Raw genomic sequence first — 27,861 nt, 5'->3', positions numbered from 1 at the left:
TTGTGACTTTTACGGCAAGAAGAACTTTTACTGACACCATCTCTGCTCTAGACAATTCATCAAATATGCAGCAAATAAAAAAGAAAATAGAATAAAATAGAATAAACTGAGATAAAAGCTGCTGCAGTGAAAGTAAATTGACCCGTCTTTCTGTCTGTTCTGTCCAGACTCTGCTAAAGAACAACGTCACCGCCAAGTTCTTCCACGCTCAGCTGTCCGACACCGACTGGACTGTGGCCGACATCTCCAACTTCCTGTCCAGGCAGGCGGACGACCCCCGGCCGCCGGGCACCGCCCTCACCTGGAGGGAGGTGTTCAACGAGACGGACCAGGCCATCATGAGCATCTCCCGCTTCATGGAGGTCAGTCAGCAGAAATAAATGCAGTCAGGGCCACGTTTTGTCTCGGAAGTCGTGCAGGTGAAGATCACATGACCTGACCTCCTCTTTGTGTGTGTGTTAGTGTGTGAACCTGGACAAACTGGAGCCGGTCTCCAGCGAGGAGCGACTGGTCAACCAGTCCATGGTGCTGCTGGAGGACAGGAAGTTTTGGGCGGGGATCGTGTTCCCGGACGTCCCTCCCAACGCCACCGAGCTGCCGCCCAAGCTCAACTACAAGATCCGCATGGACATCGACAACGTGGAGAGGACCAATAAGATCAAAGACGCGTAAGGACACACAGACACAGATGAAAGAGTTCCTGTTCCTGAATGGTGGGAACGACCTCTGTGACCCTGAAGTTACTCCAGTAAAAACAACACGACGCCTGAGAAGGTTTGTTTTTAAACACTCACCTCTCTTTTCCTCTTCAGGTACTGGGACCCGGGTCCTCGTGCCGACCCCTTTGAGGACATGAGGTACATCTGGGGAGGGTTCTCGTACCTGCAGGACGTTATTGAGCAAGGCATCATAAGAGCGGTGACGGGCACCAAGGAGAAGACGGGAGTTTACATCCAGCAGATGCCGTACCCCTGCTACGTAGACGACATGTACGAAAACTCACAGTGTTTCACCTGCTCTGGGTTTGAGTTTCCGCTCTGTCTCAACCCTTTCTTCACGTCTTCTGTCTCAGTTTCCTGCGGGTGATGAGCCGCTCCATGCCTCTCTTCATGACTCTGGCCTGGATGTACTCGGTGGCGATCATCCTGAAGAGCTGTGGTGTACGAGAAGGAGGCGAGGCTGAAGGAGACCATGAGGATTATGGGACTGGATAACGGCATCCTGTGGTTCAGCTGGTTCATCAGCAGCTGATTCCCCTGCTGATCAGCGCCGGGCTGTTGGTGCTGCTGCTCAAGGTGACGACCAGAGACACACAAAACACATGTGACTAGTTTCTGTTAATAACCTGGTGTGACTGACTCTGTTGTGTCTGGTGCAGAAAGGGAACCTGCTGCCCTACAGCGACCCTGGCGTGGTCTTCCTCTTCCTGGGATCCTTTGCCGTGGTGACCATCATGCAGTGTTTCCTCCTCAGCACGGCGTTCGCCCGAGCTAACCTGGCGGCCGCCTGCGGAGGAATCATCTACTTCACCCTCTACCTACCCTACGTGCTCTGCGTCGCCTGGCAGGACTACATCGGCTTTGGAGCCAAAGTCTTCGCCGTAAGTTTTGTCGACCTTTTAATACATCTCTTGTTTTAATGTTGTGCTGTGATTGGACGGAGCGAATCACATGACCTCCTCCTTCTCCCTGCAGAGCCTCCTCTCTCCGGTGGCGTTTGGGTTTGGCTGTGAGTACTTTGCTCTGTTCGAGGAGCAGGGAGTGGGTATCCAGTGGAAGAACCTGGTGTCGAGTCCTCTGGAGGAGGACGACTTCAGCCTCCGCACCGCCATCATCATCATGTACTTCGACTCCTTCCTGTACGGAGTCCTCACCTGGTACATCGAGGCCGTGTTTCCAGGTGAGAATAGACATCATCTTTAACCTAAACGACATGTGGTTAGAAGTCAGACTTGAACTGAACAAATTGAATTTTAATTTATTTGCTGCGTCTCCTCAGGTCAGTACGGGATCCCTCGGCCCTGGTATTTCCCCTTCACCAAGTCCTACTGGTTCGGAGACAAGGACGGGAAGTCCAACAAAGTCCCTCTGAACCGGAAAGGAAACCCTGGAGGTGAGTGCTGTAACACAACGTGGCCACTAGGTGGCGCTACAGAGCTGCACATAATATAAAAGAAAATTCCTGAACTGCACTTGTTCTTCCCCCAGCTGTGTGCATAGAGGAGGAGCCAGCTCACCTGGAGCCCGGCGTCTACATCGAGAACCTGGTGAAGGTTTACCGTCACGGTAAGAAACTGGCGGTGGACGGACTGACGCTCGGCTTCTACGAGGGACAAATCACGTCCTTCCTGGGACACAACGGAGCCGGAAAAACCACCACAATGTAAGTCAAGGACAACGACCAGCACTGACACAGTTATAAACATGAGAGCTGTAATAAAAACCGTCAGCATGTGAGTAAAGATCAACTGGTATAGACAGATAGAGACACAAGCACAGGTATATAAACAGGCTATACTCAGTGCACTGTCTCCTCGTGTCTCGTCCCTGCAGGTCCATCCTGACCGGTCTGTTCCCTCCGACCTCTGGTACCGCCTACATCCTGGGCAGAGACATCCGAACGGAGCTGAGTGCCATCAGACAGAGTCTTGGAGTCTGTCCACAACACAACGTCCTCTTCAGCATGTGAGATGTTTCTTTATTTCAGAATTTAAAACTTGTAAAGATCCTCATCCAGTCTATCATGTGACCATGCTTGTGTTGTCGGCGCCCCCTGCAGGCTGACGGTGGAGGAGCACATCTGGTTCTACGCCCGGCTTAAAGGCCTGTCGGAGGAGCAGGTGAAAGGTGAGATCGAGCAGATCCTGCAGGACACCGGGCTGCCGCACAAACGCACCTCCAGGACCAGCACTCTGTCCGGGGGCATGCAGAGGAAACTGTCTGTGGCTCTGGCCTTTGTTGGAGGGTCAAAGGTCGTGATCCTGGACGAGCCCACAGCTGGAGTCGACCCCTATGCTCGCAGAGGAATCTGGGATTTGCTGCTGAAGTACAGACAGGGTGAGGCTCTCTGATTGGTCGGTTTTAATCAGCTGTGGTTTGGTTTTTCATCTCCAGCAGGACTTAATTTGATCGTCCTGTGTCCCGTCAGGTCGGACCATCATTCTGTCCACACACCACATGGACGAGGCGGACATCCTGGGCGACCGGATCGCCATCATCTCCCACGGGAAGCTGTGCTGCGTGGGCTCCTCTCTCTACCTGAAGAACCAGCTGGGGACGGGTTATTACCTGACGCTGGTGAAGAAAGAACCAGAACCATCGCTCAGCTCCTGCAGGAACTCCATCCAGCACTGTCTCCTTCACCAAGAAGGTCTCAGCCACTCACACCAGTATTTTACTGCAGTATTGTGCTCTGTCAGTGTAGTATCAGCTACTTCACTGCAGTATTTTGTTGTGTGTGTTTCAGGAGGAGGAGTGCGCCTCAGTCAGCAGCAGCGACGCAGGACTCGGCAGCGAACATGAAAGTGAGGCCGCTACCATCGGTGAGCTCTCTGTTCCTGCAGAGCGTTTGATAAGTTCACCTTCAGGTGGATCTGATCTGTGTCTCTCGTCTTCGTCCTCAGAGAATGGCCCCGCAGCGTCCATCTGCGACATCCCCTTCGTCCCCCCGGATGTGTCTCTGGTCTCGAGTCTGATCCTGCGCCACGTCCCCGCCGCCCGCCTGGTGGAGGACCTGGGACACGAGCTGACCTACATCCTGCCGTACAGCGCCGCCAAGGACGGAGCCTTCGTGGAGCTCTTCAAAGACCTGGATGTGAAACTGCCCGACCTCGGCATCTCCAGCTATGGGGTGTCCGACACCACGCTGGAGGAGGTGGGACGTGTTTTTTATCACGTGATGACACTGAAGAGGTAAAAACAAAACTAAATAAAGTTTCTTGTTTTTGTAGATTTTCCTGAAAGTGGCTGAAGATAACGGAGTCGACACTGATGTTCCCTCAGGTGAGGAGTGACCTCTGACCTCATCTGTCTTTTCAAAATAAGAGTCTCTAACACTGAAAACCAGTCACTGCATCAATCCGTACATTTTATGGTGTGTGTTCAGACGGTACACTTCCTGTTCGGAGACGGAGGAGGACTCACGCCTTCGGAGGAGGAGACCATCAGAGCTGCCTGAGACCTTTAACAGAGGACGACAACAACGACTGCAACGACTCCGACGGGGACCCTGGTACACAATAATACACACACATTAACACACTAGAACACACACAAACACTGGTGTATCGTGTTTAATCATGTGACCTGTGTCGCGTCCTCTCAGAGTGCAGGGAGACGGACTGGTTGAACTGCACTGATGGGAAAGGCTCGTATCAGGTGGCTGGTTGGAGTCTGAAGAGGCAGCAGTTTGTGGCTCTCATGTGGAAACGGTTTCTGTACGCTCGACGATCCAGGAAGGGCTTCTTCGCTCAGGTACGCTGAGATCACGTGACACTATGCCAATTTAACATTTGTGTATTGTGTATTTATTTATTCCCTTTTTAATGCGTTTGTTTTTCAGATTGTTCTTCCCGCTGTGTTCGTCTGCATCGCCCTCGTCTTCAGTCTCATCGTCCCCCCGTTTGGAAAATACCCCAGTTTGGAGCTGCAGCCCTGGATGTACGAGGACCAGGTCACCTTCATCAGGTAACGACTGTCACAAAGTGTGTGCAAACAATCTAATTCTTATATATTTATCGTTGTCTGACTGTCCTCCTCCGTCTCTGTCTCCTGTCAGCGACGATGCACCCAGAGACGCCAACATGCAGAAGTTATTAAACGCTCTTCTGGACGCTCCAGGCTTTGGGACTCGCTGCATGGAAGGACATCCCATCCCGTAAGACGCTTAGAGATGTCAGTAGTCCGACATTGGAGCAGACATTTTGCTTCTTTATCATAACGCTCTCTGTCCTCCTCGTCCTCAGAGAGGCTCCCTGCACCATGGGCGATGACGACTGGCACATTCCTGAGGTCCCTGAAAGTGTCCAGCAGCTGTTCAGCTCCAGAAACTGGACCATGGAGGATCCATCTCCAGCCTGTTTCTGCAGCTGCAACGGCAAGAAGAAGATGTTGCCAGACTGTCCTGCTGGAGCCGGAGGTCTGCCGCCACCTGAGGTCAGACCACATGAAACCGAGCGGGACATGAACTCAGAGGGAATTTTAGGGTCAAATGTATGAATGTGATGTTTGTAAAAAAATCTGACTGTTTCTCTTGTTGTTTTCAGATGAAACTGAGCGCCACCGACACTCTGCAGAACCTGACGGGGAGAAACATCTCTGACTACCTGGTGAAAACCTACGCTCAGATCATCGGCAAGAGGTGAGACCCTGGGAGGACTCAGCTGATTAAAAAACATACCTGGAAAAAGTTCAAAAACAAGAATTAAAAGTTTCTGTCTGAATGTTTGTTTTCACAGTTTGAAGAACAAAGTCTGGGTGAACGAGTTCAGGTCAGTGTCTGATTCTAGTTTTAAATCCTCAGCTCTGTGTCAATTTTCCAGATTTTAATCCGGTTTTTCCTCTCTGCAGATACGGAGGCTTCTCATTGGGCGCCAGGAGCACTCAGGTCCTCCCACCAGCCAATGAGATCGATGACGCCATCGAACGAGTCAGAAAGATCTTTGAGCTACAGAAGGTCAGTTTCAGAAACGTTGATTTCTCTCAAAACAACAACTTTATATCTTAGTCGTGACTGAAACGTCGAGGGTCATTTGAAATGTTGAGCTGTTGTTTTTCCTGCAGGGAGCTGCTGCAGATCGATTCCTGGACAGTCTGTCGGGTTTCATCAACGGTCTAGACACAAAGAACAACGTCAAGGTGAGAAAACAGATTTTTAACAAAGCAGCTGTGTGAGGAGATTTTGAAATAGTTGTTTTATAGGTCTGAAACTCCCCGGTGATTCCCTGATCGTTTACTGTGAATTATTGTGGAAATAACTTATACATACAAGAACAGAGAGTTATGAATTCAGATGAATTCCAACTGTAACTCAAGATCAGACACAGATTTTTTCTTGTCAGCTGAACTGGATTTAAATGAAGAGATTTAAATACAGCGTCTAATTCTAAATATATTTCTTGACTCCTGGAGCTTAAATTGCTTCACTTAGATAAATATTCAGTGTATTTAATTGCCTTTTGTGAATGAATGAATGAAATGAACTGATTAAATGTTGAACTGTCTCCTGTCAGATCTGGTTCAATAATAAAGGCTGGCACAGTATCGGAGCGTTCATCAACGTGATGAACAACGGCATCCTGAGAGCAAACCTTCCTGAAGGCAAAGACCCCAGCAAGTACGGCATCAGTGCTTCTAACCATCCTCTGAACCTGACCAAGGAGCAGCTGTCCCAGGTCGCACTGTGAGTACACACACCTGTACACACCTGGACAAGCCCAATCTGATGGGCCGTCAGGTGTCTGCAAACTCTCTGCTACAGAGGCTTTTTATTTTGTATATCAGGAGTCTTTTTAACCATTAACACTAACTCCACCTCCTCCTCCTGCCCGTCTCCAGGGTGACGACCTCCGTGGACGTCCTGGTGTCCATCTGTGTGATCTTCGCCATGTCCTTCGTCCCGGCGAGCTTCGTGGTCTTCCTCATCCAGGAGAGAGTCAGTAAAGCCAAACACATGCAGTTCATCAGCGGAGTACAGCCGCTGCTCTACTGGACGGCCAACTTCATCTGGGACATGGTGAGACGCCAAAACAAAGCGCACCCTCTCAGTCAGAGTGTGTATGTCGTCGTGTGTGTGTTTGGTGTTGATGCACGTGTGTGTTTGTGTCTCTCTACAGTGTAACTACGTTGTCCCGGCGACGCTGGTCGTTGTCATCTTCATCTGTTTCCAACAAAAAGCCTACGTCTCCTCCACCAACCTGCCGGTCCTCGCCCTGCTGCTGCTGCTCTACGGGTCAGATACTTGACTACACTGGCGGAGGATCCTTTAGGTTTTGGTTACTGTTGAAGTTTTTTCCTCATGTTTTCATTCTGTTTCATTTTCAGCTGGTCGATCACGCCGCTCATGTACCCGGCCTCCTTCTTCTTCACGATCCCCAGCACGGCGTACGTCGTCCTCACCAGCGTCAACATCCTCATCGGCATCAACGGCAGCATCTCCACCTTCGTCATGGAGCTGTTCGGGAACAACGTGAGTCCTCGCTGAGAGGCTGCAGCTGCTGTAAAATAAAATAATAAACCCGAGAGCTGTTGGTTTAACTTTCTGTTCTTCGCAGGAGATCGGAGGAATCAACGACATCCTGAAGAACGTCCTCCTCATCTTCCCTCACTTCTGTCTCGGCCGAGGACTCATCGACATGGTGAAGAACCAGGCGATGGCCGACGCCCTCGAGAGATTCGGTAACACAAAAATACCTCCTGCCAGTAGTAATATTTTTCATCAAGCAGCTGAAAGGTTAAAGTAGTATCCTGTCATTATAACAGCAACTCCTGTCTGAGTCGCCTCACACACGCTAACAATCCCAGATTCCTGCTTTTTTAAACATTCCTGATAAAGTGCCAGATGTGAACTCCTTTCATTTAAGCAGTAGTCAGTGACAGGTGGTTGTTAAATGGTTGTGTTAATGTTGGTGTTGTTGTGTTTCAGGTGAGAACAGGTTCCGCTCTCCTCTGGAGTGGGACATGGTGGGGAAAAACCTGTTTGCCATGGCCGTGGAGGGAGTGGTGTTCTTCATCATCACCGTCCTCATCCAGTACAGATTCTGCATCAAACCCAGGTATGAAAACACACACAGACACAAACATGTTATTAGTGTTTTCAGCTGCTGCGATGCATCTTTTTGTCCACCTGGGGGCGGTAGAACAAACTGGAATAGCTCTGTGTGTGTCTGTCCGCAGGTCGGTCAGTGCACTCACCAAACTGGGACCGCTGGGCGAGGAGGACGAGGACGTGGCCCGAGAGAGGCAGAGGATCGTCCACGGCCTCGGACACGGAGACATCCTGGAGCTCCGACAGCTCACCAAGGTACATGGTCTCATCCTGAGGTCCACTGTGCATTCTGGGTAAAGAGTCTGTCTCTCAACACCGTCCCTCCTCTGTCTGAACCTCACAAATATGAAGTTTTTTACAATTTTAATTTCCTAAAACAGCTGCTCACTGTAGTTTTTAATAAAAACACAGGAAGAAATGATGGGACTATTTTCAGCGGCGGATTAATCCACATTTACTGCTGTAGTGAGTCAAAATAAAGTGCAGTGTGTGTGAGGTCTGAACAGTGAATCGTGTCCTGCAGGTGTTTAAGAGGAAGCAGAAGCCAGCCGTGGATCGACTGTGTGTGGGGATTCCACCTGGAGAGGTGAGACTGATCACGCCGAGTAAGAAGAAGAAGAAGAAATATTTTAATTTAAATGTGATGATGAATAATTAACATTAACTGTTATCGTGTGTGTGTTCAGTGTTTCGGTCTTCTCGGTGTGAACGGAGCCGGAAAGACAACGACGTTTAAGATGCTGACAGGAGACACGGTGGTGACCAGCGGAGAGGCCTTCCTGGCTGGGAAGAGGTGAGGTCAAAGGTCACATTACCTGACCTCAGATCAGCCTCCTGTGAAGATTTGAACTTCTCTCTAGGTTGATTGAGAGCTACTGAGTTCAGCACCCGAAGTGAACCTGAACACTGGTTTCTGTGGTGTGTTGTTGTTGTTGTTGTTGTTGTGTTGTTGGACTCGGGGATTGACCTGGTTCCTGCAGCTGAAACCAGACCAGCAGATTTACTCTGAGGATTAAGACTTTGAGTCCAGGAGTGAAAACCACTGAAAGCACTTCGAGTAAAATTCATGTCACATCGTTTGGGCCCGAATCAGAAACCAAATGTGATGACAGGCGATAAGAACCCACATATTAACATGACATGTGCTTTAATCATTTCCTCCTAAGGTTTTATTTTCAGTTTTGAGCAGAACAGTAGCTCAGATCTGAACCTGAACACACTCACAGTTCTATAAGTTCACTTGTTTCTCGTTAAGCTCATTAATTGTTGCTGAGATCTTCATTTAGCAGCTCTACCACCGACTTGGCATTAAAAACACAGTGAAGTGTTGCTTCATCTTTTAATCGTCGGGAATTAAAATTCACAGCTGAACGAGGTTCTCAACCTGCGGCTCCGGGACCCTGTTGGTCCTTGACAAACACAGGAAGAGAACTAAACATCCTCTGACCCTTAACTATATCAGTTAGTTTGCATTATAATAAATGGTGTCTCTTTGATTATATCTGTGGGAACAGTAAGATAAACCTTGGACCTGTTGACACGTGTGTGTCTGTCTGTGTGTAGTATCCTTAGAGAGATCGATGAGGTCCATCAGAACATGGGTTACTGTCCTCAGTTCGACGCCATCAACGAGCTGCTGACAGGAAGAGAGCACCTGGAGCTGTACGCCGTCCTCAGAGGAGTCCCCGAGAAGGAAGTCTGTGACGTGAGTCTGAAAATACACAAAGCACGCTGTTTACTTCATGTCACACTCTGAAAGATGGATGATGCCGGTGGAGGTCGTGCTGATGGTGCTGATGTGTTTGATTGACAGGTGGCAGAGTGGGGGATCAGGAAGTTGGGTCTGGTGAAGTATGCGGATAAAGCAGCAGGAAGTTACAGCGGCGGAAACATGAGGAAACTGTCGACGGCCATGGCTCTGATCGGAGCGCCGCCTGTCGTCTTCCTGGTAACTCACCGTCTCCTTCTTCTTCTCTGATCTTGACATAAAATCTCAACACAAACTTCAGCTTTCGGCTACATCTCGTGGTCTTCCTCAGTGGATTGGGTTGCTTGGTTGTCATGGAGATGGCTTGGTTGTCCTCTCCATCCACTTGAGGAAGACCACAACATGTGGCTGAAAGCTTCAGAAACAAAGGTGAGGTGCAGACGAGATGTTTTTACAGTGCAGCTGTGAGTTAAAGTACCAGAGTGCAGCAGGAGTTACACAACAGCATCAGGCCACTCTCAGCCAATCAGAGAGCAGCTCAGTAGGATTTGGAGGGTGTAGGGGGGTGTAGGTTGGAGGTGGAGGGGGGGTTGTGTAACAGAGGGAGGATTAAAAGGAGCTGCTGCTCTGTTTCCTGAGGAGAGAAGAAGAAGAGAGACGGAGGAAGGTTTATGCTTAAACTAAAAGGTGCAGGTGGAGTTGGTACAATGCTCCTCCCCCTCCTCCTCACCTTTACCTTGTGCTTCCTGCTCCACCTGTGGGCCAACCTCAACCTGGCTGTCCTAATCGTTACAGGACGAGCCCACCACCGGCATGGACCCCAAAGCTCGCCGGGCCCTCTGGAACTGTATCCACAGCGTCATCAAGGAGGGACGCTCCGTCGTCCTCACCTCACACAGGTAGGACAGACACGTCCAAACAGGAGACACCTGAAGACAGGAAGATGGTGTCGTCCTCTTAATTTGTGTGTGTCCTTACTTCATTTCCTTATTTGTCTTCAGAGGGTGTCCTCAGTATGTGTCCTTAGTGTCCCCAGATTGTCTGAGTGTCCTCAGTTAGTGAGCTTAATTTGTCTTTTTAGTAAGTGTCCTCCAGGTTACTTTTTCTGTTTGTGTCTTCAGTGTCCTTTCTCTGTGTCCTCTGTTTGTATATTAACAGAGTGTGTGTGTGTGTGTGTGTGTTGTGTATTTCAGTATGGAGGAATGTGAGGCTCTGTGCACCAGGATGGCCATCATGGTGAACGGCAGGTTCAGGTGTCTCGGCAGCGTCCAACACCTGAAGAACAGGTAAGGCTGACTCACACTGAATTTCAAAATAAAGTGTGTTTCTGTCTCTGGACGTCCCGTCAGCTGAGATACTTCTCTTGTTTTCCTCAGGTTTGGTGACGGCTACACCATCATCCTGCGGGTGGCCGGGCCCGACCCCGACCTGCTGCCCGTCATGAAGTTCATCGAGAGCGAGCTGAGCGGCAGCACGCTGAAGGAGAAACACAGGAACATGCTGCAGTACCAGCTGCCCTCATCTCTCACCTCGCTCGCTCACATCTTCTCCATCCTGGCCAAAAATAAAGAGATGCTGAGGATCGAGGACTACTCCGTCACTCAGACCACACTGGACCAGGTAAACACAGACCGTACACACACACCTGAACAGGTACACGCATTCATAACTCTCACATGAAGCAATGACTGTCTATAAAGATGGACGACGCGTCTCCGCTTGTCCCAGAGGACCAAACTGAGCTGATGTCTCCTGTGAAAGAAAGGACTGGAGGGTAGCGGGGGCTGATGGGAAATGTAGTCTGTAGCGATGTAGACTGATCCTGTTTCTTGTTTCAGGTGTTTGTGAACTTTGCGAAGGACCAGAGCGACGACTATCACTCCAAAGACAACTCAGGTGAGGCGGAAAGACGTGTCCGTCGATATGCCGACGCTGAGCTCGAACCCGGGGGCCGCCGAGGGCGGGGACAGACTGAGGGAGAGCGTCATGTGACCCCTGCGATCGCGTGACCCGTGTGACGTCAGGAAGCTGGACCTCCAGCTCGGACTCGACCCTGCAGCAGAGAGGACACCTCCCCTTCTCCTGTTGTGATGTCATACTGATTTCTAGTGGGCGGAGTCACCTGCTGCCTCATGCCAGTCAATGCAAATTATTTCCTGTGGAGGCGCTGAGCCGCTCGCAGGCCGCCGACCAGACTGAGTGTTAAAAAAAAAAAAAAAAACTTGAATGAGTTCCTGCAGCTCCTCGTCGGTGCTGAGACGTTTTCCTCTTTGTGTGATTGAAGCGGTGCCTCTAATGAACTCGTCAGGGTCTTTTGTTATTCTGAACTAACGATGAAGAATCCAAATCATTTCAAACGGCCGAGGGCTCGACTGCAAAGAAAATCACATTTTTAAAAACACGTTTGATTCCGTTTTTACTGTGTCAGACTTTTATTTATATGTGTAGTTGAAACAGAAAAGTATAATTTGTTGTTTTATTTTGGCGGAGTCCAAGTGGCAGTACTGTTTCCTGTATTGTTTAACAGCCAATCATAGAGCTTGATACAAAGAAGAGGAAGAGTTGATTGATTTTATAGTTTTTTTTAAGAAAAGATGATAAAAGGAGCAGATTTGTTTGGTCTGGGTGTGAAACAGTAAAATACCTCATCAGCTCCTCACAGCACACTACAGTATTGAACCGTAAACAGCTGATCGATTATTGATCGATTGTTGATTCTCCTTCATGTTTCGTTTTGTGTCTGAGCTGCTGTTGAAGCAGGAGGTGGATCAAAGTTTTACCAGCAGGAGGCGACACTGAGAGAGCCAATCACTGATCAGGGCGAAGCAGCTTCAGCACTTTGTGTTAACGGGATCAGTTTGTCTTTGCACTGATGTAAAAAAAAAAAAATCCTCCTCAGATGATAAAACCTGTTTTTGTTCTCTGATCATCGACAGGAAAAAAAACGTTTATTTAATGTGACAGAAAAGGCTGATGGGAAGAAGAACTGTTACTGACCCTGAACAACTCACATTAAAATGAAACAAATCTACTGTGTCTGCTGTGTCTTTAATCTGAGCTTTCATCTGCAGACACACACACACACTTCCTGAACTTTGACCTTTGATTCATAAAGTTCTTTCTGTTCGATCTGTGTTTGATGTACTGAAGTTTTTCTGACGCTTTGAGACAGAACGTTCAGTTCAATGTTCAATATTTGCATCAAATCTCAAACATGTCCATATAGATTAAATAAAGCTGCCAAATCTGTTTCAGAGAGTTAGTGAGTTTGTGAGAATAGTTAGAATTAATGGAAATGGAAAATGCTTCATTATGTAACCCTCTGGAGTTCAGGTTCACTCTGGTTCACTTTCACAGACTTTCTAAGCATTAATCTCGTTAAAAATGTCCTTAGTCCACAGTCATTGTTTCCTTTTTTTCAACACAAACTCTGCTGTAAGTCTGACTTCTCATTTTGTCAATTTAAAGCTGCTGGATAATCACAAACAGCAGAAAAATGTCAGAAATGAGACCATAATGTTTACATGTTTCCCTGTAAATCACTGAGTGATTATATAAAGTATAACCACACAGAGGACAGATGTTTATATCTCACTTTATTATTCAGTCATGTTTTTACATGCAGAACAAATATAACACCATGGCTCAGGTTTAAAGGACCAATCATCAGCCACTGAAATGTAAACCAAAGAGAAGCCCCACCTCCTCCAACCCTCACAGGATTGGCTGCTGCCACTGTCACTCGCACACTGACTGACCTTTAACACAGGCTACAGCTAAATCTGAATGAAAAGTTTACATCAGCAAAGTTTTGTAAAGGATCAGTGGTTAGCACAGAAGCTCACAGAGGACGAGACTAAGATCAGCATTTAGCCTGATATATATTTGTGCGCTGAACTGACGCCATAGCTACGGCGTGGCCTGACATGCACCTCCCTTGATGTTAAAGTCGTGTTGACAGTGTTTGTCTCTGTTGCCGTGGGAACACAGGATGTGACAGGAAGTTACTTCATCGGAGAGAAAGGACAGGGAAACATGAGTTTATTGCTCTGAGAGTCAAGATGGACGACGCTGTTTCTCACTGAGGGAGGGACAGAGAGAGAGAGAGATCTGTTAGTGATGCTATTGATCATTGAAGGATCACAGGTGATTGATCACTGTGATGATGCCACACAAGTGTCCAGGTGTGGTTTGACAGCACAGGGGCTGTGGGCGGGGCCTCACCTGCAGCGACCACTCTGGCGTCATGGTGGGATTTGTGTCGTACCTCGGCGCGCTGGTCGGCGCTCTCGAACCACCAGAGGGTGTGAACTGATGGAGGGAGGACAGGGTGACGTGTTTGACATTGACATTAAGCACATGAAACTGGACGTTAGTGTTTGTTAGTGTCTGGTTGTTGTTTGTTTTTTTTTTTCCCTACAGTGTACCTCGATTTGTACCTCTGTTCAACTGGCCGAACTCGCTGTGGAAAGCTCCCACTAACTTGCCATACCCCGGTGCATCATGGGCAGTCACAGCAGCCTGGAAGGCCTTGCCCCAAACCGCCGGACCACCGGGACGCATCTGGTAGGAAATCAGCTCATAGACACCTGAAACACACACACACACCTGGTGTTATGACATGGATGTGATGTCATTGAAAGCAGGTAGTTTTCACAGTGTGGGGGCGGGGCTTACCGCCCTCCTGTGGCGGCCTCTGCAGTTGGCTCCAGGGAACCATGTAGGTGACCTCGTTGTACTGGGATGTCAGCATCGGCATCGCCTTGGAGATGTACTCTGAGATCCAGGAGGGGTCCTGAGCCAGGGCTGCCCGAACTCCTGCCCGCTGAGAGTAACTGTCTGAAGGGGGAGAAGGGGTGAGGAGAGGAGGTCAAGTCCACTTTAAAGACCCCATGAAGAAGAACAAAGAGAAGAAGAAGGATGTCCTCACCATACTTCCATATATGGAAGACCTGGTTCAGGCCGCCATACTCGACACTCCAGTAGCCAATCAGCTCAGAGTGGGCGGTGCGCAGGTGGATCTTCTCATTGGTCAGCTTGAGGAAGGCGGTGTTCTGGTCTGGACGAATGTAGTAGGTGCGGAACTCATAGAAGGTTTTGTGTTTCTGCTGGGGGCCGGTGGACAGGTGCACACGAGGCTGCAGAGAAGAGGGAAGACAGCAGAGGTCTGACGGTCAAACTGGTTCAGAACCTGAGAGTCTGGGACCTGGACTATAGGCTGGACTCAACCTGGGACACTAAGACCTGGACAAGAACACAGGCAACAGCAAGATGCAACACCTAACACGACATGTGATCCTTTCTGCAAATCAGGCCACTGTTCACTGCAGTGACAAGTTTGATTATATCAGTATATACACACCTGAATCCACTGTTTCTATTCCTGTTTCTATTGTTTTCTTTCATCTTGTTCCTGTAAAGCAGGAAGTGAAATAAGTCGACTGAACAGAAAAAGTCTGAACAGATCAGAGAACAGATCTGTTGTTGGATGAAACGTGTTCTACATGTTAAACAGTTTCTGCTGCCACCTAGCGACCAAAATAAAACATTACAGGTGAGAGATACGTGACTGTGGACCATGAACCAGCAGGGTGTGTGCGTGTGTGTGTGTGCACTGAGTGTATGAGAGTGATTTACACTCAGTTATTATTAAAACCACACAGACTGAACAGCTGCTGCGATAATAACATGATTATTACTTTGGAGAAATGATGTGTGAGGACGTTTTTAACACAGATTTAACTCTGTTAAACCAACAACAACAGAAAATAAAATCAGTACCTGCAGAGTAAGCTTGATATTTTTTATCCACAGAAGTTCTCCACATGCTCCACACAGTGAGGCGTTCAGGTAAACTGGTTTCTACAGGTTTTTTCTGTTTTCTCTGCAGAGGCCCCTCGGCTCCTGGTTAATTTTAAACTTCAGGTTTTGACCTTTTCACTGAGATTGGTCCAAAGATCAAGGACAAAACCTACAAACATGACAAACTTCAAATCTTAACCTGTGACTTTATCAATCAGAGGCAGAGGATTGTCTGTGCAGATGTGTGTGGCACAGGTGTGAGTCTGTAAAATCCAGGTGAATATCTCAGTGTTGACCTGCTGTAAACTGTGAGGTCAGAGGATGAAATCCGCCTGGTTCTGAGGTGTCAGGAGGATCCGGTCTGGTCCAGTCTCAGAGTTGAGGTCAGCTGGGTTAGTTTAGATGAGGCTGTGGTTAGTTAAAGTTAAAGTTGGAGATAAACTCACCTGAGCAGCAGCAGCAGGTGTGACCAGCGCAGCAGCTGATCTCAGTAAAGAGCTTCTCAACGTCAACATGCTGAAAGTAAAGTGACAGAGAAACAAACGGAGCAGCGGAGAGAGACAGAGAGGAAGTTATCAGGCAGCCAGAGATCCTCTGTGTACAAGAGGTCTCACTACATACCGAGAAAAAGTCCCAATGAGATGACCCCTAAAAATCTGACTGAAAACCTCTCCTGTTATTAAGGTGTATTGTGTATTTTTGGTTTTCTCCTTATTTACAATTTTCTATGAATAAACAGCAAAGTTATATTTGGCTGTTTGGACATTTCTTCTTTAGCTTCTCCCTTATAATACCCTTAACATCCTATTTTATGTCTTTTTATATTTCCTTTTACCTTCTGTCTTGGTGTCTTTATGTTTTATAAAACTCTGAAAGACCTTTTAGTCAGAAAGTTTTTCTGTATATAAACTTATTTACTGACAGTTCAAAGTCTGAATCAGAGGCATTCATGTAAATCCAATTTCAGAAGAAGTTCCAGAGATAAGAAAAACAATATGAAAACATTCATTTTATTTTAATCAGAAACTTGGTTGTATTTTTGGTCCCTGAAGTTGCAGCAGAGTGAGACCTCCTGTCGTCATTGTCTCCTCTCATACTGGAGACGTCACGGCGATTTTTTTTTTTTCTTATTGATTATTATTATTTTATTATCAGTGCCGACCTTGTACATGTCTGCGCGCGACATGTTTGGTTTTATTTTGAAAATAAAAAAAATAATTTTTAAAACGGAACATAAACATAAGAGGAGTTTGACGTCACATCCGTTCAGGAAGTCGCATGACAGCAGACGCATGTGTGTGTGTGAGTGTGTGTGTTAGCTCCAAGGTGAGCTCGGTGTGTTCGGGTGAGTCCCGGGCGGTGTAAACATGTCTCAGGTGTTTCAGGTGTTCCGGGTGTGTGTCCGCCGGCAGCTGTGGAGGACCGTCACCCGCCGGGTCCCCGCTGCGGTCTCTGCGGGGCGTGCGGGGTCCGTACCGGACTTAAGTCGAGGTGTGATCCGGCAGCTCAGCAGCAGAGACAGAGGAAAGGTCCGGGGCTGCACCGTAGACCCGAACCTGGAGGAAGAGTTCGTGTTTCTGGACTGTATAGGTGAGACCGGATACAGGTGCAGGTCTGAGACCATTAGAGGGGGCAGGCCCAGGCCAGTTCTCAGTGGGGGGTGGGGGTATGGCGGGGGGGTCAGAATCTGGGTGTTAAGGCTGCACTGAGGTCAGACAGGTTAAATCTGTTTCTTCTGTGGTTCTGGTTCTTGTCCTGAAGTGGTCTTTGTGCTCTTCTTCTTTTCTGGTTCAGATCGAGAGGAGGACCCCCATCAGCAAGAGAAAGCCCTGATCCAGCAGCTCCAGCAGCTGCAGATCTCCTCTCCGCCTCCTGTCTCTCCTCCTGAACACCTCCAGACCCCTCCTCAGAAACAGCACCTGAGGTCTCTGGAGCGTCAGCTGCAGGCGTTGAGGGACGAGGCCAAGCAGGAGCCGCACCCGGACTCTCTGATCCAGTTCCGATGATGTGGACTTCCCATTGGATGAGAACCTCGTGGCTGCAAAGAAGAAAAAGAAGAAGAAGAGTGAGCACAAGGTCTTTGGGACTCCGGACGTGGACGAGCCGGTAAGTGACACCTGCTGCTCCGGCTGCGGGGCCATGCTGCACTGCACCGCCATCGAGGCCCCCGGGTACCTGCCCAGTGAGAAATACAAGGCCCTGCTGCAGGAGGGGAACCTGGCGAAAGCCACCTGTCAGCGCTGCCACCTGCTCACCCACCACCACAAGGCCCTGAACCTGCAGGTGTCCAGAGACCAGTACAAGGCCGTGGTGCAGCAGATCCGCCCCCACCGGGCCCTGGTGCTGCTCATCGTCGACCTGCTGGACCTCCCGGACTCCATCGTCCCCGACCTGCCCGAAGCTGGTGGGGACCAACAAGCACGTGGTCGTCCTCGGCAACAAGATCGACCTGCTGCCCGGAGACTCGCCCGGCTACCTGCGGCGGATCAAGCAGCAGCTCGTCCAGTACTGTCAGGAGGCCGGCTTCGGGAGCCAGGTCACGGACGTCCACCTCATCAGCGCCAAAACCGGGTATGGCATTGAGAACCTGATCACCAGCCTGCAGAGGTCCTGGAAGTACAAAGGTGATGTGTACCTGGTGGGGAGCGCCAACGCGGGGAAGTCGACCCTCTTCAACACGCTGCTGGAGTCCGACTACTGCAAGTCCAAAGCCTCTGATGTCATCCACAAGGCCACCATATCGCCGTGGCCCGGTGAGCACCAAACTCCATTCACTTTTCTATCAATTTAGTGTCTGCTGAACATAAACCAATAACTATCCTGATAATCATCTTCTATTTTTATGAATTGATTCTCTGTGTCAAGTGACTGTGTTTGTGTTTGTCGCCGTGGTGCGTTCAGGGACGACTCTGAACCTGCTGAAGTTCCCCATCATCAACCCGACTCCGCACAGGATGTTCAAACGACAGGAACGACTCGCTGAAGCATCGCGACAGACGGAGAGCGAGCTGTCCCAGGAAGAGCTGAGGAGGCTGAGACACTTCAGCAAGCAGGGGTACTTAGTGGGTAAGAGACGGGGAAAGGGGGACGGCGGGGCAACAGGAGCTGCTGGATTCAGTTTGGACACAACTTTTACATTTTGTGACTTTTAATTTCCTGTTCACCTGTTCTCTCGGTCAGGTCGTATTGGCAGAACGTTCCGGTCCAACAGCGGCTCCAGACCAGGTGTGTTCGAGTTCGATCCAGATAGTTTGGCTTTTGGAGGAAATGAAGATGAAGAGACGACGACAGGTGAGGACACTGAGAGAAAGAAGCGTGTGATTGGACGAGATCATACAGGTATAAACCTTGATGTGATGATGTTTAAGGAGGACTCTGCCCGTGAGTCTGGAAGGTGGAGGTCGTCCAGGATGTGACGTTAGTGGGGCTGAGGAGGGACAGGAAGGACTCAGTGTTTTTTTTCTTCTGATTCGCTGAGTCTTTGACCTCTGTGTGACCTCTGACCTTTCAGGCCCCAGCAAGGCGCCGGTGGAGTTCACCCACAACGAGCTGAAAGACGCTCACTGGCTGTACGACACCCCGGGGATCATGAAGGAGAAAGATGTGAGACAGTTTTACTCCATACCTCCACAGAGTCATGACAGCAGGAGGCAACCCTTAATAATCTCTCTCTCTCTTTCTCTCTGCTTGTCTGAATGTATCTCGCCCAGATCCTCAGCCTGTTGAACGACCAGGAAGTGAGGTCAGTGGTTCCCACTCACGCCATCGTCCCACGGACGTTTGTGCTGAAGCCCAGTATGAGTCTGTTTGTGGGGGCTCTGGCCAGGATCGACTTCCTGGAGGTGAGAGATATAATATTATTATTCATGATCAGTTATTGATCGATCGGCTGTTGTTTGGATCACGTCTCTGATCGACTCGTCCTCTACAGGGGAACAAATCCTGCTGGTTTTCAGTCGTGGCCTCCAGTCACGTCCCGGTCCACATCACCAGTCTGGAGAAGGCCGACAGTATTTATGAGAAACATGCGGGACACATCCTGCTGGGGGTGAGTCACACGGTCGCAGCGGTCACATGATCAGTCAGCTGTTCTGATGAATGGAGTTTTAGTACTGACTCTCTGTGTGGTGGTGAGTTCAGGTGCCTATGGGAGGGTCGGAGCGTATGAAGGAGTTTCCTGCATTGGTTCCTCAGGAGTTCAGGTTGGAGGGTCGAGGTTACCTGGAGGCTGCTGCTGACATCAAACTGTCATCTGCAGGTAAACACACCTGGGAGAGAAATATATCCTCATGTGTTTATACACCTGGAGCATTAAGTTGCACTCTGATATCCTGTCTCTGTCTCTGTGTGCAGGCTGGGTGGCTGTGACGGCGGTGGAAGGTGATCAGGTGTCGCTGAGGGTTCACGGTCCAGAGGCAGCAGGTTTTAGTCTGAGGACGCCCCCGCTGCTTCCTCACATTGTCTCCCTGAAAGGAGAACGCATCCGAAAATCCGCCGCCTACAAACCGATGAAGCCACAGGGGCTTCTGGACACTGGACTGTCAGCCAAAGGAGCCGAGAGGCTGAAGGTGAAGCTGAAGACGTGAACCTGCAGACACCTGCAGACAGGTAGGAGGAGGAGCTGGTGTCCGCTGGGATGTTTGTCCCACACCAGGGACAGATGTGGACAGAGCAGATAGACAGAGAAGCCTCCTGGCAACAGTCATGGCTCTGACTGACCTTTGACCTCTGTGAGCTGGACGAACTCAAACCGATCTTCTGCTGCAGCATCACACAATAAAGCAGCGTTTTCAGGATGTAACGTAAGGTGTGGATCATGCAGTGATGAGGTGAAGTTTGACAACCTGCTGCCATAAAACGTTTGTATTCATGTTAATTGTTCTGTGACGAGCACAGTCAAATACATATTCTGTTCTCTACTTTGTTTCTACTTTGATCATTAATGACAGAACAGGAACAAGTAACCACAGCTGATTTTGAAAGTCTTTATTTAAAAAACAAAGAGCAGAAGACAGTTTGACAGGTTAAATTTAACCTTCACCTCACCGTGTTAGGTTTGTAGAGAGAATAAGAGCAAACAGATAATAACGATACATACGACAGTTATAATGCTAATTTCAATCTGTTTCCATTAGAGGAAGAAATCCTGTTAATGAGAAACTAATAAATCACTGCTAACAGGGAGCGTTCAGTCTAAACCTTTTCTCAGATTTTCTGCTTTTCTCTGTCAGTCAACTGAACCAGGGTTTGACTGTTTATTTAAACAATTTGTTAACTGTAATGATAATCGACAGAACAGTCCATAATGAAAATATTATGGTGGTGATAGAGGTCACTTGTGGAAACAGATCAAGAAAGGTGAAAATAAAAAAAACATTTCTTTACAGTCAGAAGAAAATACCTACACAAGACAGAAATTCACTTTGGCATCTTAACTAAAAAAGGGAATATTGCACGAAATTATTTACAATGAAATAAGTTGCATTTATTCTTTTTCTTCTGCTACAGTCTAATGGTTTTCTAAAGGCCAAATGTAGTTTCTCTTTATTCTCGCCTAGCACCAAAACAAGACTGACGTGGTTCTAAATGAAGACTGTTCAGTCCTGGACTATTAAAAAATACAAGGTGGTGTTTTATAATGAGCTAAGATCTGTAGACGTGTCCTCCACAGATATTCACACTGTGCATGTTTTGCAGGATCGTCTTTTTGGATTTAAACACGTCAAAATATCTTGTGCTCATAAAAAAGGAGAATAAGTCATTTCACCCAGTTACTGAAATAGAACAAAAAGAAGAGCTAAGAAGTTTTACTGTACACAGACATGATTGTCAAAGGCACTGAAGGTTTTTAAAAATGGAAAATCCACTTTTAGCATTAGGAAATAATATTTGGACAAAACTGTTTTTCTGACCTCTCCCGTAAACTTTATATTACAATGACAGTTTGTCACAGACTGATGCAGGGTGATGTTCAAATCTGTCAGTATCCCAGAAAAAAAACTTCCTTGACTTGAGGTCATGAATTCATCGGTGCAGTTGGATGAGGATTTCAAAAATGGTCCTTTTAAGAATTCATCTCAAGGAATTAACAGGTTAAGAAAGTTAATGATGACTTGACATGATCTGACAATGTACTGACATAAACTCATCCACCTACATGTCGGTATATTTACACAGAGCAGACTGTCGTCAGGTCAGATCAGAATCTAACATCTGATAAGAGATAGAGTTTATATAACCATTTTTTAGGATACAGGCTCTCAAACAGTTTGTGTATTAATATATGAAAAGACCGTTTATAATGACCATAGAACTGGGATTAACTGCTCTGCCAGCTCAGCTTACTGGATACAGATCCTTATTTCTGTCCTTTAGTGGTGTTGTCCATGTAATAGACGTTGACGAGGTGACGGTTCAGGTGACGGCGGTACTCCGCCTCCAAGGGGAACGTACGGTCACAGAAGATGCACATGTGACTCTTGAGCTCCGTTGGTGTTGGGATCTCGTCAGTAGGCGTTTCGGGGTCGTTGGCCATCTTACCCGACCCACTGCCATTGCCATTGAGGCCAGAGTCGTCGCTGCCCTCAGAGGCGCTGTCGCTGATGTCACTTCCCCCTTCGTGACTGCTGTGGATCCCTTCGTCGTCCTCTGGGTCAGCGGGTTTGATTCGCTGACTTGGAAGCACCAGAGAAGGTGGTGATGTGGGTTTTAGGAAGGTTGGAGCAGGCCGGTCTTCAGCTGAAGAGGGTGTGTCCTCACCTGAGCTGCAGGAGGGTGAAACATCCATCTTCTCTGAAGGTTTGTCCAGAGTCTTTTCTGGCACAGCTGAGACTGTGTCGTCTGTGAAGGTCTTCTTCTGTGCTGGGCTGTTTTCTGTTGGCTGGTGCTCAGAGTTTGTGGTTTGCTTTGAGTTGTCCAGCTGAACGGATGCTTCTGGAGCCTCTGTGGTCAGACTGGTGACTGACCTTGTCTTGTCTTTAGCTGGATCCACAGCTTGTTGAAGGCCTGCGGCTTTCTTGTTGGAGCTCCTGGTCTTCTTCTGCTTTACTGGTGTTGTCCCATTGGACTTTTGCTGAATTGGAGTGGCATCATTTGACTTGTCTTCTGAAGCAAGTTTTGACTGCACCTTCTCAGCAGATGTGGCTTTCAGTCGTCTGGCTTTGGATGGCGTCTCAGATGAGCACTTTTGGGAAAGATCTAATGCCTCCACTGCTTTCCTCTTTGAGGGCTTTTCTTTAACCACCTTTTCCTTTTGATTTTTCTCATGACTTTCTGGTTTCTGCTGAGCTTCCTCAACAGGTTCTGTAATTTTCTCTGACTTCCTTGATCCATACTTCCTGGGCTTGTTGATGCTTTTGTTCTCCTTTCCACTGCTATCATTCTTCTGCTGTTCTTTTTCCTTCTCAGGCCTTAATTTCCCTTCCTCCTTTGTCACTTTCTGCCTCACTATTCTCTCCTCCTTGGATTTTTGTTGGTCAGATTTCTCTGTCTCCATTTGGTCTTTTTGGGATTCAGGCACTTCTGCTTGGTCCTGGACAGTCTGTTTTTCTGCTGGTAGCTTCTTGACTCGTCTCTTCACCTTGGTGTCTGTATTTACAGCAGCTGTTATCGTCTCAGCCTGGGTTTCTTTAACAGTTGTGTTCTCTGCAGGATTCTCGTTGACCTTCTCAGCCTTCTTCTGCCTTGTTGTGACCTTTTTCTCTGGTTCAATCTTGTCCTTCAGCTTCGGTAGTTTCTCTTTCTCAGAAGTGGCGCTGGATTTCTTCTGAGCCTTGTCCGGTGTTTCACTCTGTGAAGGTTGAGCAACACTAGGCCTGCTGCTCTTTCTGATTGACAAATTGATGGGGCTCGAGTCCACAGCCTCATGCTCGTCCCCGTCGTCCATGTCAAAGTCCTCCTCGATGCTGGATGAGTTGTCAAGCTTGCTTGCTCTGGAGTCTGAATTTTCCTCTGCACCATCAGGACCGGGTTTCTTGACACGCAGTTTGACTTTAGAGACATCCACGGAGACGTTGCATCCAGAGTGCCTGGACTTGATGTGGTACTGCAGGTTGCATTTCTTGGAGGCAGCGTACTTGCAGAGCGGACAGAGGAACTGGCGAGGGTTGAGGTGGAGTTCAACATGCTTTTTAAAGTTGCTGCGGTCTGCGGTCTTGTAGTCGCAGTAGGGGCAGGAAAGAGGTTTGGGGCCATTGTGGACCTGCCGGGCGTGGCGGGTCACCTCATGCTGATTGGCTGCCAGGTAGTTACAGCTCTCACACTTGAAGGGACGCTCACCTGCACACAGAAGGTAAGATGTTATGATGCTACAGTGGACAATGTAGCAGGCTTTCCTTTAGCATGTGAGTCTGATTCAAGGATTGACATCGACTCTGTATCTATCATATAACAGCCTCTAACACTGGTCTGAAATCTGTTGCTTCTGACAGGAGACTGTACATGCAGGAGGATTCGGGTCATGTGCACACCAGAGCAGGTGAACCTGAAAACACTAATTTTTTTCTAAAAGCAATGATGTCTCTTGTTTTCTTTAATCTTGTAGATGTATCATGTGATGTGTGTTTTCAGGCTGATCTGCTTTGTGGTAAACATGTCAGACAGAAAAAAAACCACAACACAACACAGGAAGTCACAGCATGTAGTTCTGATCTAAATCACTTTACCGTGTTAATCCACTGCTTCAAGTGAGAGCAACACAAACAGAAGAGTTAACAGTGTGAGTGACAGAAAGAAACATAGTCAGTAATCAACTATTTCTGTTAGTGAAAATAATACTACACAGCTATTGATACTAACAATCCATCACTACTACAACAGTGCCAGTTTTACTATGTAGCAGTTCTATTTATCAGTGTTTCCTGAAGGATCAATGTCACTGATTAGTAAATTAGTAAATAGTGGTGTTCTCTTCTTTTACTCATCCATTGATCTAGAGTTGTTTCTATGTTTTAATATTAAGAATATTTTACAGAGCAGAGTGTCGAAGACTGACCTGAGTGAGTCCTCATGTGTCGGGTCAGGTGGGTTTTCTGTGAACTGGAGTAGTCACAGTACAGACACTGGAAAGGACGCACACCTGTAAAACACAACAAATTCATCACATGTTCACCTGGATAAAGACTTTTAAATGTGGACAGCTAGTGAGTCTATGAACAACCTCAGAATACAGATAAACAGAGACAAATCAGAAATACACAAACAAAAAACTTCACTTGTGTTTTACTTGGGATGCAAAGACAAAAATAAAGACAACAAAAAAAAGGAGGAACAAAGCCGAGAACAAACCTGTGTGCGTCCGGATGTGTTGGATGTAGTTGCTCTTGCGGTCGGAGAAGTAGGAGCACTGGCTGCAGGTGTGCAGTTTGCTGGGGAAGTGATTCCTCAAATGTTTCCTCCAGTGGTATTGACTTACGGTGGTGTATGGACACAGAGTGCACTTAAACACCCTGAAGAAACACAGCAGCAGCAGAGGAATGTGTTATTTAACAGGCTGTTAGATGTCACTGATCACATTTAGAAAATCAGGACTTGCTTCCCGTTACCTGTGATCCTCTCCCTCCTTGCTGTGGTGTTTCAGGTGGGCGATGTAATGGTCGTATCTGTTGGTGTTGTATCCGCACCGTTCACACCTGATCAGCCCTTTGATGTCACCTGTTGTCGCTGTGGCTCCTGCCTCCCCGCTACCATCCCCCTCCCCACCTGAAGGAGCCTGGGACTCAGGTGTTTCTGCCTCCTTGGTCTTGGTCTTGCTGCGCCCCTCCACCCGGTTCACCACCATCATCTTGCTGATGCTGTGGGTGCTGAGATGTTCTACGAACTCCTGCTCGTTCTGAGCCTGGAAGTGACATGGTTTACAGTGGAAAGGTTTCTTCTTCTTGGTGCTCTCCGTCACAGCAGCGGGGGGACTGTCTTTACGTTTGGCAACCTGTGTTTTAGTGGCGGTGGAGGGACGGGTTTGAGGGCGGCGGGACAGGTCTTCAGCTTTGTCCCCATCGTCCTCCTCTTCCTCCTCTGCATTGTTACCGACAACCACAGCCTTGATGCTTGGGCCTGGAGACTCTGGATACTCGATGATACAGACCTCTCTGTGGTTCTGGTTGTCATAGCTGTACCTGGTCAGACACACAGGTGAGTTAACAGCATGATCAGACACACAGGCGAGTTAACACACCCTTAACACTTTGGCTAGGATCATCAGCACTGGCCAGTGGCACATAAGACTAACTCCTAACCTGATGATGCTCTCGTCCTCGCTGTCCGAGTAGCTGCATCCCACCGTCTTCAGCTCCATCATCTCCTTCTCGTCGGCTGCGCTGCCATCACAGCCACCGCTGCCACCCTCCGACGCCGTCACCGCTGCCACGTTGGCTAGCATCACCAGCTGAGGGGCGGGCAGCGTGTTCCTGGGCATGTCGTTCAGACTTTGACCGTCCTCCATCAGAGAAACACCCACAGGAAACATCTCCACCGAAAACACAGTCTGAGCGGACATGTTGAGTTCAGCTCTTCACCTCTACAGGGACGAAAAGCTGCAGACGACAAGAGGATCAGAGAGCGTTATAAATTACAGAAATTAGGACACAAAGGTGAAGACTTAAGTAAATACAAGTCTGCATTATAATGAAAATTAATCTGCAACTTACATTATCAGTGCTGGAAAGCATTTTAATATTTTTATTGTACTGTAATTAAGTGGAATTTCAAGATATTTGTACTTGAGTATTTCCATTACTTTATGCTACTTTATACCCCTACTCCACTACATTTCAGAGGCAAATATGGTACTTTTTACCGCACTGCATTTATCTGATAACTTCAGTAACTTTGCAGATTTGTTAATAACACAAAATATAATCAACAAATAAATGATGTCTAATTATGAGTTAAGATAAGACTTTATTGTTATTATAATTTTTAAATAAATTAAAAATAGTAACATGACATGTTGATCAGACAAAATGATTAATCAAGAAAAGAATAAACAGATTAATCAATATTGATGATAACTGTTTCAGTGCTAGTATTGGGCTTATGTGATACTTATTATTTACAGTACATCTGTGCTTAATCCTTTTTAGTAGCTGAAGTTACATGTTGTTTTAGAACATAATATCAGATGTCATTTCTCTTCATCTAAAAGTCGCAGATGAAATCCATATAAACTTCCAATCTCTGAGGTAAACTTTTCTCAGCTGAGATTTGATGTGGTCTGATGTGAGGAACTGAAAATGTGCCTGTCGGCCATTTTGAAACAGCACCACAGCTCAGTCGACAGCGCCACACACGCAGAGAAAACACATTCAGAACTCCCCCTGGAAAACATACAACTTCACCTAACTACACTGAGGAGGCCGTTAGCGGTTAACAAACACTGGTGAGTTTTAGGGTGAGAAAATCCACATCTAAAGGTAGATTAAATTAAAATGTAACGAAAGGGGAAGTAACCCGATTTTTTAGTAAGACCATAGAAAGTGACAAAAACCTCAAATCAGCCAGATAACAACAGCCGATCGACAAATATCTGATTAAATCTTAAATGTGGTAAAACTATAATGTAGGTTTGGTCACAGGAAGCACAAAGTAAGTTATTTTAGGTCAGTTGGAGCAAATAAAATCCACTTTAGCGCCGACAATGTGGTAAAACCTGTTGACTATTTAAAGCAAAAGCGAGTTTAAGACTAAAAAGTAAAAGTCTGAGCCTCCACATGGTTTCTGGGGACTTTAAACCAGATTAAAAACATTTTCTATAAAACTCTGATTCAAGCGTGTCTGCCACTGTGATACTTGCGGAGATGTGTTTGAAAGTAAATTCAGATGCTTTAAAGTTTACTGCTAAAAGTGAGTGTGGTCTCTGTGAAGTTGTGATTTGCAGCCACCATGTCCGATCCCGTCAGTGTTTCACCAAACTTAGTTTGCGGAAGCGCAGAAGTCGATTCAAACAGCGACATTTTGATTCAGATATTTAAAGTTGGAGTAAAGTGTTGCAGGGTGGTTTTCCAGTAGTTTTTAGGCGACTGGGTTAAAGTTAAAGTGTTAAATATGAGTAAAGTGCGGGGCAGAGGTGTCGGAGTGTTAGCCATGGTCCTGATCAGCCCCGGACAGCGCCTTCTTCTCCACCTCACCGCCTCCATTTTCCTCTAAACTGCCAACAACTTTACAGCCGCTCTGCTCCGAGAAAACCCGCCCTGCGGCCCCAGGCTGTGCCCGACATTTAATACCCAGCAGCGCAGAAACTCACCGACTCCTCCGATCCAAACTTTACTCAAGTTTCGTGGACTTTTTCCACCTTCGTGCTTTACTTTCTTCGACGAACAGCGCGGAGAGAAAAGTGTAGACGGAGAAGTTTCCGCACATTCCTCCACAGCGAGCTGCCGCCGACGTACAGCCGTGACGTCAGCACGTTGCTCTGCGGCGAATTGGAAGTTTTTCTTGTCAAAGTTTCAGGGTAAAGATCTCGCTTCAGTCTATTTAACGTGTTGTTAAGATGTAATAATGTAGAACAACCTTCATCCAACGACATGTCGCACTCAAAGTGCTGCAGTGTGTTTCTGTCAGCTCAGGTGTGTTAGAGTCATTCAGTCCACAGG

General features: G+C 47.6%; 4 protein-coding genes across 5 annotated transcripts in view; 2 read left to right on the top strand and 2 right to left on the bottom strand.

Annotated features, from left to right (window-relative positions):
- The window catches only part of abca1b (ATP-binding cassette, sub-family A (ABC1), member 1B), a 31,792-nt gene extending 19,289 nt beyond the window's left edge, over window positions 1–12,503 (top strand). The window contains 41 exon segments of the mRNA XM_018679580.2: window positions 168–362; window positions 463–668; window positions 813–989; window positions 1,073–1,151; window positions 1,153–1,243; window positions 1,246–1,295; window positions 1,379–1,600; window positions 1,695–1,899; window positions 1,999–2,112; window positions 2,208–2,382; window positions 2,553–2,684; window positions 2,779–3,056; window positions 3,148–3,341; window positions 3,343–3,369; window positions 3,466–3,541; window positions 3,623–3,873; window positions 3,950–4,001; window positions 4,105–4,230; window positions 4,324–4,472; window positions 4,561–4,685; window positions 4,777–4,875; window positions 4,964–5,153; window positions 5,264–5,358; window positions 5,456–5,488; window positions 5,568–5,673; window positions 5,781–5,855; window positions 6,230–6,399; window positions 6,555–6,732; window positions 6,833–6,948; window positions 7,041–7,185; window positions 7,271–7,394; window positions 7,642–7,771; window positions 7,893–8,019; window positions 8,288–8,350; window positions 8,451–8,557; window positions 9,328–9,469; window positions 9,578–9,712; window positions 10,268–10,371; window positions 10,666–10,758; window positions 10,849–11,092; window positions 11,311–12,503. Coding sequence (XP_018535096.2) covers window positions 168–362; window positions 463–668; window positions 813–989; window positions 1,073–1,151; window positions 1,153–1,243; window positions 1,246–1,295; window positions 1,379–1,600; window positions 1,695–1,899; window positions 1,999–2,112; window positions 2,208–2,382; window positions 2,553–2,684; window positions 2,779–3,056; window positions 3,148–3,341; window positions 3,343–3,369; window positions 3,466–3,541; window positions 3,623–3,873; window positions 3,950–4,001; window positions 4,105–4,230; window positions 4,324–4,472; window positions 4,561–4,685; window positions 4,777–4,875; window positions 4,964–5,153; window positions 5,264–5,358; window positions 5,456–5,488; window positions 5,568–5,673; window positions 5,781–5,855; window positions 6,230–6,399; window positions 6,555–6,732; window positions 6,833–6,948; window positions 7,041–7,185; window positions 7,271–7,394; window positions 7,642–7,771; window positions 7,893–8,019; window positions 8,288–8,350; window positions 8,451–8,557; window positions 9,328–9,469; window positions 9,578–9,712; window positions 10,268–10,371; window positions 10,666–10,758; window positions 10,849–11,092; window positions 11,311–11,481 — 5,571 coding nt within the window. The 3' untranslated portion in view covers window positions 11,482–12,503.
- A 548-nt stretch (window positions 12,504–13,051) lies between these two features.
- Window positions 13,052–15,868, bottom strand: nipsnap3a (nipsnap homolog 3A (C. elegans)). Of its 2 annotated transcripts, none has more exons than XM_018679581.2 (6): window positions 15,721–15,868; window positions 14,403–14,610; window positions 14,150–14,311; window positions 13,900–14,061; window positions 13,697–13,783; window positions 13,052–13,553 (listed from the first exon to the last, which is right to left on the bottom strand). In XM_018679581.2, exons 1-6 carry the CDS (start codon window positions 15,787–15,789, stop codon window positions 13,477–13,479), a joined length of 765 nt encoding a protein of 254 aa, XP_018535097.1. In that variant the 5' UTR covers window positions 15,790–15,868; the 3' UTR covers window positions 13,052–13,476. The 2 variants fall into 2 exon arrangements, with proteins under 2 accessions (XP_018535097.1, XP_018535098.1); XM_018679582.2 differs by having other exon boundaries at window positions 13,912–14,061.
- A 669-nt stretch (window positions 15,869–16,537) lies between these two features.
- Window positions 16,538–20,193, top strand: noa1 (nitric oxide associated 1). Its single transcript, XM_018679625.2, is given in 11 exon segments — window positions 16,538–16,864; window positions 17,069–17,277; window positions 17,279–17,674; window positions 17,676–18,027; window positions 18,176–18,340; window positions 18,455–18,565; window positions 18,786–18,877; window positions 18,985–19,116; window positions 19,206–19,322; window positions 19,415–19,532; window positions 19,628–20,193. Coding segments are annotated over 11 exon segments (2,148 nt in total). The 5' UTR covers window positions 16,538–16,641; the 3' UTR covers window positions 19,861–20,193.
- A 52-nt stretch (window positions 20,194–20,245) lies between these two features.
- On the bottom strand, window positions 20,246–27,672 carry rest (RE1-silencing transcription factor). Its single transcript, XM_018679584.2, has 6 exons — window positions 27,513–27,672; window positions 25,507–25,803; window positions 24,817–25,386; window positions 24,560–24,720; window positions 24,267–24,350; window positions 20,246–23,551 (listed from the first exon to the last, which is right to left on the bottom strand). Exons 2-6 carry the CDS (start codon window positions 25,764–25,766, stop codon window positions 21,633–21,635), a joined length of 2,994 nt encoding a protein of 997 aa, XP_018535100.1. The 5' UTR covers window positions 25,767–25,803; window positions 27,513–27,672; the 3' UTR covers window positions 20,246–21,632.
- Window positions 27,673–27,861: the final 189 nt, after the last annotated feature.

Source organism: Lates calcarifer, linkage group LG8, assembly GCF_001640805.2.
Source record: "Lates calcarifer isolate ASB-BC8 linkage group LG8, TLL_Latcal_v3, whole genome shotgun sequence".
NCBI classification, from domain to species: domain Eukaryota; kingdom Metazoa; phylum Chordata; class Actinopteri; family Centropomidae; genus Lates; species Lates calcarifer.
This window is presented reverse-complemented; position numbering and strand designations above follow the sequence as displayed.